Source organism: Lutjanus erythropterus, chromosome 14 (assembly GCF_056507025.1).
Source record: "Lutjanus erythropterus isolate fLutEry1 chromosome 14, fLutEry1.hap2, whole genome shotgun sequence".
Taxonomy (NCBI): Eukaryota; Metazoa; Chordata; class Actinopteri; order Lutjaniformes; family Lutjanidae; genus Lutjanus; species Lutjanus erythropterus.
In genome coordinates, this window is record NC_139330.1 from 4,410,290 (window position 1) to 4,424,219 (window position 13,930).

Genomic DNA, 13,930 nt, shown 5'->3' on the forward strand with positions numbered 1-13,930 from the left:
GATAAATACAATTATTTCTGCTTAATACATTAATGGTTGCACTTCAGTTTAAAGTATACCAACAAGACATAACAAGTCGTACTTTGTGTTAAATTAGACAAAGCCTAGAAATAATATGTTCTTTGTTGGACAGTATTAGACCCTTTATGAGACTTTATTCAAGGTAAACAGGGACACATTGTAACAGAACTGCACTGTAAAGTGTATTTGTTCCAACCCTTAGATCCTTACTGGAGTTTCTTGGAGGGTTATTTGGGAAACATTACAGAACTGTGCTGCAAACTAAAGTGACGTCACATATCTGCTACTTCCCCATTTAAAAACAATACATGAACCAAGTATCTACCAAGTAAAAGCCAAAATAAGAGAGTTAGATGAATATTTTGTCGATGAGTCGCTGTAATACTACAGGCAGAAAATGTGATCTGAATGAAAACGCATCATTCTCATCTACTCAGCCAATTATACGGGACCAGCCAAAGAAAGTGTGTCTCAAGTAGCAGCATGTGATTTCACTGTAGTTTGCAGTAGTAAACTAAAGTTACAGTCCACCTCAAAATAACATACTTAGATTTACAGTGCAGGTCTGTTTTAACATGTCCCTACTTACCCTAAAAAAATCTAATAAGGGTCTAAGTGTTTAATACTTTCTAATAAAGAACATTACTTCTAGTTTTTGTCTAATTTGATATGAGGTGCAGCTTATTAGTGTGCTGAAAAAATGAATTGTGATTGCACTGATTCCGACAGTAAAATAATTGCTTTCACACTATTTCAGGAGCAACCTGTCAGGTGTGTTTTAAACCAGCTGATCATTGTAAAGAATTTGGAGAAACAGTGGTTGGGTGCGCTGCAGGACCTGTAAGTCTCCGTCTGTTGGAGAGACTCCTTCTCTCAGCTGTAGCCAGCAGCAAGCTGAATCCTTGGTCTTTATTTAGACCTGGAGACATGAACTCCTGACCCACCTTTTAATGAACAGAGATCATGTGTCAGATGCAAGTTTGAAGCTTCATAGAAAAAAAAAAAACAACGCACAGCTAGTTTTCTTCAATATTACACATGTTGGTGGTCGAGCTCCTCATCCCATCTCGGGTGTCCTTGCTCTTTCACAGATGTGACGTTGACCTTTAAGAGGCTGCAGAGAGCCGTTTCCAAATTATGTTTACAGCCTTTCCTTGTTTTAGATGTTACATCTTCTCCCAAATCTTTGAATCATAATCTCTTCCCATTAAACTGGTTGGGGAGTAATGGATTATATTTAACAGGATAATGTAATTAGGATACAAAAATGGTAATGTATTCCATTACAGTCACAGCTAAAATGCTGTAATCAGATTACAGGTACATTAAGTAAAACCTGGGTTTATTAGCCAGATTAGAATTTTAAAATAAATTTTAAAATGAGGAACTACGTACTGTGAAGTGTGCACACACTTCACTTTCTCCTTCCTCTTTCCTGGTCTCCAGTGAAAACCAGCTAATCTCTCCTGAAGTCTTGTCTTTAAATCAGAAAAAAAGGAACAAGATTAAAGGAGAGAGCAAGTTCTGCCTTCAGCTGTAAAAATGCTGTCATCAACCAAGAGCTCAACATCTAATTTAAAGAAAACAATTATTTTACATTTTACACAGACCAACCACTAACATTAGCTACACAGAAATCCAGTTATCTTGCTAACCAGTAAGTACTCCACTGCTAATACTGACAAATATTTTGGGAATGTGTAGGCTGTGATGTGTTGACGGGGATGGTGTGTGGGTAAAAGTAGAAGCCCCTGGGATGAGTTTATACTTTAGCTTATACTTTTTGAAGTTTGAGTGTGAAGTGTGAATAACATACTTGACAAAGTACATTTAAATGGGCAGAATTACTGTTATTAATCTAAACTTGCATTTCTGGGCTACAAACTAATAAACCAACAACAAACATAAAACATTATAGTAATAACTTCACAATATTTGGCATTGAAGTAATCAAAAAGTAACGGAGAGTAATCAAGTTACATTACTTTAATATTGTGATACTTGGATTACTGCCTACATTTTAATTTCAGGTGATTAGAAATGGTATCAGATTTTTAAAGTAACGCTGCCATTAAGTTACCCCAACACTTTCCTTTTTGGGGGCGTTGGCATGCATGACGTAATTTGGGAAGCGCTCTCACTTGCAGTGTGTATGTGTGTGTGTGTGTGTGTGTGTGTGTGCGCGCGCGCGTGCGCGCATATGATGTGTGTGTGCTGTGTGTGCGTGGAGGGGGGGGCGTCAGTGCGCACCAACACCAACCCGCTTGGCAGCTGTATTCCTTCGCTGTGATTGGGCGGAGGGCGGTGATTCCTTCTGTCACGATTTGGGTCGCTCCCACCGGAGGACACCGACCGTCTGCGTCCAGCCTGTGTCGAGGTGCTCACCAGCGGAGACGGTGCACACCGGGAGGAGAGACGCATGAGGGTTTCGTCTCAGGGGCTGGACTGACAACTCGGGATTTGTTCTCCTGCCCGTGTCGGTGAGGAGAGGAGAGGAGAGGAGAGGAGAGAAGAGGAGAGGAGAGGAGAGGCAAGGGAGAGGAGAGGAGAGAGGGGGAATCTTCAGTGCTGGAGCGACCAGCCGCCTTTCTTGTGTCGGGGCTGCGGTAAAAGTCGTTCACGATGCCGGTGTTTCACACCAAGACCATCGAGAGTATCCTGGAGCCGGTGGCCCAGCAGATCTCCCACCTGGTCATCATGCATGAGGAGGGGGAGGTGGACGGGAAAGCCATCCCGGATCTGACGGTGCCGGTGGCCGCGGTGCAGGCGGCAGTCAGCAACCTTGTGCGGGTGAGTCCCGAGTTCTGATCAGGGCGTCAATTCACTGAAACCGCCGGAGCAAAGTGGCTGCATCCACTGACATTTATCATCCAAACTTAACCCGACATTTCTGCAGACGAGCTGGTGCAATGACTGCTCTGACAGTATAGATTCTATTTCATCAATAAATCATAAATGATCAGAATAACAGGTCATCATCAGGCTGCTCTGCACAGCCAGCAGTTAATGATTCTTCTATGACAGATTTATGGTAACTCCATCTTGATCTTTGCTCGCCATTAAAATGATATAAAACTGCCATAACACCCAGCTGACGCTCATGCGTGCTTCACGCGCTCCTGCAGTAGGTTTTTTGTGCGCGTCTGTGCGCACACACACAATAGCAACACACACACACACATACACACACAAACATGACAAAGTTTGCCCCCACTGATAATCAGATGGCCTCTGAGCTTAATGAAGTTTGTGGGGCGGAAGAAAGGAGCGCTGATTGAATTAACAGGATGCGTGTTTCTATCCCTCACACACACACACACACACACACACACACACACACAGTCAGGGAAATGTCAGTTGTGCCAGAGGGAGGGTTGCACTGTAGCTTTCTGTGCTCTCAGCTTCATTAAACTGAGTTAGAGTGTTGCAGAGTTTGCAGTTTGTAGAACAATGACTTTAAGAAACTCAGCCCATTCATATAATAACCTCCATAGGGAATACATACTGTTTTTGGTCATTTATCAACAGTGTTGGGCTACTTAGGAAGTGTAATAGGTTACTTTTTACTTATTACTACTTTAAAAAGTAATGGTGTTACGTTACTAATTACTCAGTGTCAAAAGTAATTAGTTTGTTATTTGTCGTATTACTTTTGGATCTTGTTGGACTCAAGTTGAACTTCTAACTAGGGCTGAACGATTTTGAAAGAATATCTCATTGCAATTATTTTGACTGATTGCAGTTGTGATATGCAAAATTAGAAGGAATGCTAATTTTTACATAATTATTGTCATTTAATTTAAAACATCAGTAGTATCTGTACCAAACAAAGATGTTGTGTGGGTTAGGACATTTCTGCAGCATGATGTTTAATTTAAAATGGTAGTTTGACACACATGTATCACATATTGTACTTCCTGCAATTTGAAAATTGCCGTAGGTCATATTGCCATTGTGACAAAATCTCAATTAATTGTTCAACCCTACTTATGACCCAGTGAACTGTTAAAGCCCAGAAAGTTTTGTTGTTAGCTGTCGGCTGTGGTAGCAACAACATCTGCAGTTACAACCGCAAACACTGCAGGCTGGGTCATTATAAAAATGAAGGCTTAAAAATGCTTAGAAATGTATTTATCAATAATGTATTAACAAGTTTACACAAAAATTAGTGCATATTTGCAGTTTTTTTAAACGCAGGTAAACTGACTAAAAGATTTGCGATTGCCCCTTTTCCCACTGCCAGCATAGACTTTTGTTTTTCATGATGTGCACAAAGACTTACGTGTGCAGTACAGAAAAAGTCTATATGTTAAGCCCTCAGCATTTTTGTAACTTCTAACTGAATCTCAGTGGTTTAAAGTTTAGTTTCTTTCCAGTGTCACTGTCTGTACTTTGTTTAATGTCTGCTTTCAGCTGCAGAGCAGTTGTATTAAATTACTGCTGAACATCTCAAGATTTTGGATTTTTGCTTCATAATAAAAATCTTTTAGATAACAAAATAATGGGGAACTTTTATTATGAAGAATTTATAGTAGTAAAATGTTCATGCATTGTTCAGCTGCGCGACTAAATACAAGCACTTCATCACTAAATACACTCCTTCCAGCAGGTGCAAACTTCACTGTTCTGGTCTGACGCACTGAGTTAAACTGAGTCACTGCAAGCAGCTCATGCAGATGAAAAAGGACCGAGATCTGGGACAAGCAGTCATCAAGTCCACCGAAAAGGGGTGAAAATAGGGTGTCCGCCCAGGTGTCATTGACATGACTGCCGATCTGAAATACAAGAGTAATTTCGCCTGGGAGTGAATTCTGATTGTACCCTTTCCCACTAACGACAAAAGCCAGATGTAGCAGGTTTTCGTCCGGTATAAAAGGGGCTATTGTAAGAGTTTCTCCAGAGCTCACAGGTTTTCTCATGATTTGGTTTGGTCTGCCTTGTTCGTCTAGAAATCCCGCAGTAATTGTGTCCCATAAGACAATGTTTTGTTTGGTAGAGTCATTTGTTGAAGGACTGGTGGACAAGTGCAGCCATTTCAAGCAAGAACCTAATTGTTTAATTATTCTATTCGTTTAAAATGCTTGTGCTTCATGAATTAATGTGTCACCTGCCACTAGAATTGTTTGAGTTGAACTTAAACTGAGAAAAAAAAACATTAAGGAAAATGCACATTATTTGCAGCCTTAATCAGAAAGGCTGTGTGGGCATTTACGCATGAGACAGCAGCATAACACATTTGATTATTTAATTCTGTTTCCTCTGGAATGGTTTTTTGCTGCTTGAATGCCTCACATATTTGCTGCAGTGATATTACATGGAAATGAAACTGAAAGCAGCCCTTCTAATCATATAGGTAAACTGTTAAAGAAAACACTCGGACGTCAATACAACACACAATAAAGAAATTACCCACAAAGCGTAAGCTGCTCGACATCATTTAAAAGGTAATATAGCCTACAGAGTGGTTTAGAAGTGCAGGTATGGGTCTCTATATTAGAGAAAATAATATGTTCAGGTGGATGGCAGGTGAATGATTTACGCAGACATGCATAAATGAAAATAGTGTCAGGCAGCCTTACATCAATTAGTAAAAGTAATATTTCTGTTTTGAAAATTGTAATTGCTTACACTGCTCATTACTGGGACAAGTAACACTATTATAACAGTAGTAGAGTTACTGCTCAACAGTGTTCATCAGACTTGCCTCCATCCTGTTTCCTCCCTGTTCTCTCTTTTCCAAACTTTTTTAACCCTTCCTGTCATGTCCTCCCTCCTCTGACTCGTTTCTTCTCTGTCAGCTTGAGTCTAAATGGTCGTTTTACGTAAAGCTTCAAGTCAGACACTGATGTCTGCTCTCCTCTGTACGCACTCTGACTGACTGCAAAAATCAATAGGGGCCACATCATTAATGCTGCTCCGGGTGTTTGTTATTGATCCAGGGGCGACTGTGCTTCATTCACTCATAAGGAATCAGCAGCAGATAGAGGGAAACTTGCTTACACTTTAATTATTGAGTCTGATGGGGAAAAATGGAGCTGTTTGCTTGTTAATTTGAGACAGAATGTATCACAAAGTGTGGGAGGTCACACTTGGTGGAGCAGACTTGATCACAATGCCAGAAAAAGTGTTACTGCAGATTGTGTGTCAGACTGAGGAGCTGTCTGGGCTCTGACTTGACAAGATTTAAACAGACTCTGTCTACTTCTTTGTTTGTTGTTGTATGTATTTTCTTTTGATTTTCTACATTGCTGCACAACCTTAGTGCTGCTTTTCTGCCCATGGCTCCTCTGGAAAAACAAGATGGTTTGTTTTCAGCTGGACCGCCATTTTTCAAATAAACTTTTAAATGGTCTATTTTAACGTGATACTGGGATGATTTCCTTTCTGGAAAGGAAACTGCTGGTTAAATTCACAAGTACAAAGTGTCGACTAAATGCATTTTGTGATATTACTCAGCATGTATAAGGATACATCCGACAGATTTTTGAAGTAAAACAAAAACATTCGGATTGTGAAATTGTGAAAGAGGTCATTGCTGTCATATTTTGCACAGTCAGTGTCCAACTTGACTTTCATACATCAACAGGCCGGACTGGAATAAGAGCTAGACGGTATCTTGATATTTTATGGTGTCGTAATATCAGACTAGGTGAGCCTAATTGTTGTCTTTTCCTGATTGTAAAGGCTACATTACAGTAAAGTGATGTACCTTTCTGAACTTACCAGACTGTTCTATTATATCTTTACCCACTTAGTCATTATATGCACATTACTGATGATTATTTATCAAAGATCTTGTTAGTATTTTTTGAGAGCACTCATGTCTGTATCACCCAGCTCTAACTACTTAAGACACTGCTGGTTATGGTCAGGTAGTGTCTACCAAATTATGATGATGTCTGCAGTGAAACCTTGTAATGAATGATTATATCTTTGTTGTATTTAAAAGCAATTTTTATGTTTGCACATAAATTAAAACATGCTTTTACTGGGCAGTAAAAAGTGTGACTAAATAAGCTGTTTTTCTTCTAGTAAATCAGGTGCAAGGAGCTATAACCTTTGAGTACAAACTGCACATGACTTAAAAAGGTTTTTATTTTACAGATTAGCAGTGGTTTGGTGGCGTCACATGGATAGTCCGCATGCAGAAAGAGGAAAAAAAATATGCTTTATGGTGTTTGTTGTATGAAAGCAGTGGTTGGTTGCAAATTGGTTGTAAAGGAAACCTGAAGCTGAAATACACACATTTCTGCTTTATTTTAGAAAGCATTTCTACACTTGCAGCGAAGAAGGTCAAGGTTTTGAATAGTTCTCAGATAAGGCTGCTTCCCTGTGCAAGGACACACAAGATCATTTTGATAAATATCTCATTAACTGATAATGAAAACGGCCACTCAGTTGTGTGTCTTAGTGAAAAATCCTCTTTTATATGCACTGAGTCCTTGATATTCCCATCGCTACCGGGCACACCTCTCCATCTCTCTGTTCCTCTGCTTGTCCTCGTTGATCCATTCAACTGATCCGTCCAGACAGTGAGCAGAAGGAGGCTAATAGCAGCCTCAGGCAGGTCGCTCGGTCTCAGATGATGGAGATGTGAGGCTACAGAGCAGAGAGCGATAAGTGCTGAGGGCACGGTGACACTGGAAGGTGTCGGACAGAGGAAATGTTGGTAGGATGGACAGACATGAAATGAAAAATTAACACAATAGAGGAAAAGCAGGAGGCAATAAAAAGTTTAAAATGCTCTCACCTCCCATCTTTTCCTAGTTATACACTGTAAAATGTTACCAAATTAACAGTAAATAAGTGTATTTCATTCTATGGTTAAATTACTGTTGTTTTTAGCATACTGACAAATGAAGTACACATTATATTGATACTCTTTGGTATACTGTGTAATGAAGTACAGTGTTATACTAGTATGAAAATGTTACTGTAATATATTTTACAGTGCAGCTGTATAACCTACTGTATTTATTACAAATAAAATACTGTTATTTAGTTAAAATAATACTGTAATAACACAATGAAAACTACAAAAATGATTTTTTTTTGTGGTGGATGTAAGATTTGAGGCTTGTTGTCCTCTCAGACTCAGCTTAATGTCGACATAACAAATTGTTAGTAGCTGTTGTTCACTGATAGAGGAGTAAAAGTATAGAAGTGGGTGACAAGAAGGTGTTGAGAGAGAGCACAAAAGGTGCTTGAGAACAGAGTATGTGAAATCAGTGTGAAAGCAGTGGCTGGTTGCAAATTGGTTTTAAAGGACACCTGAAGCTGAGACAGGCACACCTCTGCTTTATTTTAGAAAGCTGATTCATTCCTACACCTGCGCAGTTAGAGCTAAGATATAACACAGTATACAGCAACATGTCACCATCGCCACAAGCGTCCCACTGCACGCTGATACAATTACACTGCTAACCCCCGTCCAGGGTGGGCTGGCTGCGGGGGGCACTTAAAATCTAGGTCACTGAGACACTTAGACACTCACACACAAGATGGTGTCAGTCTCAATCTGTCAGAGGTGGTGCGTGGGCTGACGCTGATTTCATCTAAAGATCTGAGAGATGCTGCCGATGTGTTTGGTTGAAAGTGTGAGCTTGCTGAAGTTGTGCTGATGAAAGAGCTGCCTCGGTGTTGTTTGTGAAGTATCTGCTCCTGAAGGAATCAAAGTAGATCCTGAGTATGACTGGGAGGGGGGTGGGAGGGGGAATAAATAGATTTACCGTTGAGTGAAGTAACCACACACTGACAGAACAGAGCGGAGAGGGAGAGGAGGGATGTGAGGACCAAACTAAAACTGTCCAACAGTGATGCAGAATGAGGAAAGAAGAGGAGGGCTGCAGAGAGGAAGAGAAATAGCCACTTTCAGTTGGACGCCGGCACCCTGTGAGGGAGGGAAAGTGTCTCTGGCGTCTTAAGACCAGACTCTGCCAAGCCTCAGCCCCCCACCCGCACCCCCCCCACCCCACCGTACACACGCATACACACACACACCAACTGTTGTCAGCCTGCTCCACCATGTAAATATGAGCCATCTCGTCTTGTTCGTTGGCAGACCCAGGATGAGTTTCCGGCTGTGTCTCCACACATCCCCTCTGTTTCTCAGTCTGCCTTAAATCTACTCCTGGCTTATGTTATACAGCAGAACTGTGTCAGTTTTTTACTGTTTTTATTGTGTTTTCAAATGCTGAAACAGTTAGATGGTTAATTGCTTGATTACATCTTGCCAATCAAACCAGATAAGTGATAAGTAATTGACATATATCGGACAAATAAGATTTACAGTGATTTTTGGCAGAATAGAATATAATTTTCATACTGTGATACAGTCATCAGTGTATAATCACCAGGCCCAAACAGAATCTGCAGGTTTTTTAAACACTTTTCAGCTTGATCCAGAATGAATTAATAATTATCTTTTGATTGCAATATGAGAGACCATATTCATTTAAGATAACAAAGATAGTTTTTAGGCATAAATAAGCACAGAATACACTGAGACAGCCAGCAGGGCAAAATTATTTATTATTTTTTAGTAGAACCTTTACATTTTAATTTTAATTTCATCACTGGCAGTTCAAAATAAAGTGTGAACATTTGGTGGAAAAGTGAGCCAGCATAAAATGTAGCACACATGGCTACAAAAATGCAAGGTTCAATGTGGAGCAGAGGGAGCAAAAATCAATTTGTGAAACCATTAACCATTAATAATTCCTCTCCCAACAGTTACCACTTCAATACATACACAAACAAATATATAAACAAATAATGTGCTTGATAACATTCTGAATTTTACAAGCAGTGTCTTTATTTGTTCAAAATCTGCAGAGGTTTCTGCAGAATTTTGCATGCAAAGCTTTGATGTAGACCTGATGACCACCTGAAAATAAGAATTGTTGTGTTTTTGTTACCTTAGAAGGAGCTGTTCATATCTACACAGGGTGCATGTCCTCCACAGAGGCCGTCATGTTGAATTGTGATGTTTCCACAGTCACTGTATGTTCTCCTGCACACTTTGAAGGATGTTTTTGTTTGCATGACGGTCTATGATTGTGTGTAACATGGTCACTCAGACAACAGAAAATTATTGCCAGCCTCACTTAGCATTTTAGCATACAACATATTGAAACTTTTTTTTAAGACTATTTTTTGGGCTTTTGCCTTTATTGTGATAGGACAGCTGAAGATATGACAGGAAAGGGGGCAGAGAGAGAGGGGATGACACGCAGAAGATGGGCTGCAGGCAAGAATCAAACCGGCAGCCTCTGCAGAGGAACTGAGCTATAGTGGCGCCCCATATTAAAACATTTAAGAGCTAAAGAAAATTCCTTGAGAGTTAGTGGAGACCAAAATAGAGCTGAAAAGAGAATGAATCATGGACTTACATCAGTCAGATGGACTCAACTGTAACTTTAAATTAGTGCTAATGCTGCTCCGTGTGCTCTGGATGTGCAGACAGGCCATTCTTTGCTCTCATGTTAGCTAACAGCTTGTTTATGTCCTGTGCCAACTTTTAAGATATGAAACATTCACTTTGAGTTCAGTTTCTATTGAGTTTTTTAATATTTTTACCATCAATCCATTATTGGACTGGACAGTTTCCACATAATGTGAAACCCAGAAGAATGAACTGATTAAAAAAAAAGAGAGAGAGAATGAAAGTTCCCACATCAGAGCTGACGTTTGTAGATCTGAGATGAGATCAGACCAGGTTCAATGTATCATGTCAGTTTGACAGACAGCTGTCTGTTTCCTGCTGAAGCAGTCACACCTTTCAGGTTGTACAACAACAGACACATCACACTGTCAGCGTGTCCAACAAACCACTCAACTGTGCATTACTTATGCATTGAATGATCAATAGCGAGTGTTGCTGCTTACAGGAAACTCTGGAGCTCACACAGCTCTTTGATCAGTCACCTGATGTGACTCGGCGAGTTCGTCCGGACGTTTCCATCAGTGTCCGCTCTTCTGGTAGAGCTGCATTCCTCCCATTTTAGAGTTGGGAATCTCCCAGCTTTTTTTTTTTAACAAGGAAATTCAGACAAAGACACATTTAAACCCTCAGATAGTTTTATCATATCCATTTAGATGTTTTTGCAGTGTTTCTCAGTAACACATTACAGACATACTGCACACCATCATACAGATTTAGATCTAAATATATTAAAAAGATGGACGACTATAGCAGCATGCCAAAGATACTTTTAATTTGGAAATGGTGGATTGATTTGAAATACATCTATATATGCATCCATTCTGTCATTGTCATTTCATCATTGTATGTGATCAGTGTCTTTGTTGCAGTCAGATTAAAGGTTGTGTCATGTTTAGTTCAAGTTAACAACTTGAGTTTGACTGAACTGAACTGCTCAGAGTTATTTTGTGTTGCATACACTGGTTACACCAATAGTTCTCAAATTGTGGGGCGGGTCCCAGTGGCAGAGCTTAGACCCACTGCAGGTGGGGTGTGGATGACTAGGGGAGACTTTGTTGAGTGAATATGAATTATGTAGGGGAAATAAACTGATGCTGATGCTATTATGCTTACCTTAAATACATTAAAATTCAGCTTGGATCCTCTTTATTGGCTGTATCAAGACTTTATTCGGCTTCTGAAGTGGGGCATGACAGAAAATATTAGAGATCCTGTGGGTTACGCAAAGATGAAAACACTGATTAAACTAGATTTCTTGTTTCTATGGTTTGTAAAATACAAGCACTGATAATTTCATAAATTACTGATGCATTACAAGCATGAAATGGAGTAGCATAACATGAAGAGACTGGTTTTCTTGCTCTATCTTAATTCTCACCAGACTAGTATTTGCCCAGAATCAGAGATGTTGACTTGCATAATTGCCATTAAAATCCTGACATGAATCACATGTGAGGAGCAGACTGGTTGGATCTCAGAAGGTGAAACTGTGTTGTTTGAACGCACAGCGTGATGGCTGCCTCCTGAGTCTCTGGAGCCAGAAAGTCTATTAACCGACTTTCATCAACGCAGCAGCAAGAGACTGATGTCATCATCTCACTGTAATTGCAAGTGTGTGTGTGTGTGCGCGCGCGCGTGCTCGTGTGTTTGTGTGTGTTGTAAGATGTCTTGCATAAGTGAGTCAGAGAGATGTGTGGTTTTTCAGCCAGCTAAGTAACTATATAAACATCTGCAGAAAAAAATGAGCAATATCACCCTGCTGTGTGTGTGTGTGTGTGTGTGTGTGTGTGTGTGTTTATTTGTGTGTGTATGTATGTATGTATGTAACCCACTTTGACTTTCTGTCTGTTTGTAAGTGATTTATACATTTTTCATGACAAAACAGGGGAAATGACAGAATCTTCAGAATTAACTAGTCCCATGTTTCTTGCAGAATTTCTCATCCTCAGCTTTGTGAACAGTTTGCATGTTTCTTACTAACTTCTTACAATATGTGATATAGTTATACAAGGTTTTACAAGGTGTGCAGCTAATAAAGCACTGGGGATTTTAAAGTCAATATGAAATGAAAAATGCTTTTTTATACCTATTTGCCGTGATGTCTATTTAACAAAACCGTTTCATTGTTTTATACTGATACGGACCTATGTGTCTAAGATAAACTTAAATTGAATAGGTTGTATGCCTCAAAAATACAAAAAAAACTATTTATTTGAATTCTTATATCAAGATGTAATCATGTTTTCTTCCTGTAAAACAAAATGTCATGTGAAAAATGACTTCAACCTTTGCTGTTTCTTCTGGACTTTCAATATCGTACCTCAATAGAAAGACCAAAAATCCCCTCCCAAAAAACAAAATTGAGGCAGCACAGCAAACAACACTGCAAGAGGAGAACTGGAACTAAATGAGATCTAAATGACAAACATATTTGTCCATATTTTGACATCTGTAAGTAGCTGTGGAGGTGACAATGCCTCTTTGTGATAAACAGAATATAAAGGAAGAATTTCTTAAAACAAAACATGCACAGCAGGACACAGGAAAGACTTATTTCTGTGTCTCTGCCACTGTAATATTTTACTGCAAAATAGAAACCAATATATATTACAATGATTACATGTTTGTGGACTGAGAATATTAATTCTGTGCAACCAGATCTACAGAAAAAGTTTATCATGGTCATGAATGACATGCATTGAAATAAGTGTGAGGACAAGAAAAGGTCAAAGTTTTTAGTGTGAATCACATTCAGAAAGAAAACTGTGTGAAGGACATACAGAGAAAGAAACATAATAGAAAAATCAATTCTCACAGTCATGACTGTCGGGTTCAATTTGTTCAGTAAATAGAAAAAATTCATTCACCTTTATCGGGTCCTGAATATCATTTGTGTCTGATTTAATGTGTAAAACTATCACACTCCTGGCAAACATTTTCTTCATTTCCATCATGGCCACATGTGGGTGCACAGGGCTCAACAGTAATGTTTTTTTTTTTGTTATAATTTATTGCAGAAATCTAATTGCCCAAAATCAGTTTTACTTATTCTTGTCCAAATTGTTTTATTTATTTATAGCAAGTTAAATGTCATTAAATGTCCATCCCAATTTTTCAAAGTCTGAGGTGACATCTCAAAATATCTCATTTTGTCAGTCCAAAATCCAAAGATAATCAATTTAATACAATAATTAATGAAGAAAAGTGGGAAAGCTCCATATCTGAGAGGCTGAAAACAGCATTTTTGTTTGAAAAATTACTTTAGCAATTATCGTTAATTATAGTTAAATAGTTTATGTCTTTTTTTTTTTAACACTTTTCTGGTCAGGCAAGTGAGTTGCCAGATTTACTAGCCTGACATGGCATTTTACTTCCCTGGCCTGCAGACAATCCTTATTTTTGAGCCCTGAATGGTCTGAAGATTTAGGTCAAATAACAGTTTTTCCTCCAACCTGCTCTCATGTA

The 13,930-nt window shown here is 39.2% G+C and overlaps 1 protein-coding gene across 4 annotated transcripts in view; it reads left to right on the top strand.

Annotated features, from left to right (window-relative positions):
• The first annotated feature begins 2,517 nt into the window (after positions 1-2,517).
• LOC146315064 (vinculin-like) overlaps positions 2,518-13,930 on the top strand; it is a 40,943-nt gene continuing 29,530 nt past the window's right edge. For 2 of the 4 annotated variants that reach the window (XM_084735250.1, XM_084735251.1), the window contains exon 1: positions 2,518-2,811. In XM_084735250.1, coding sequence (XP_084591376.1) covers positions 2,644-2,811 — 168 coding nt within the window. In that variant the 5' untranslated portion in view covers positions 2,518-2,643. The remainder of the gene's footprint in view (positions 2,812-13,930) is intronic. The other 2 variants (XM_084735248.1, XM_084735249.1) reach the window with 2 other exon arrangements.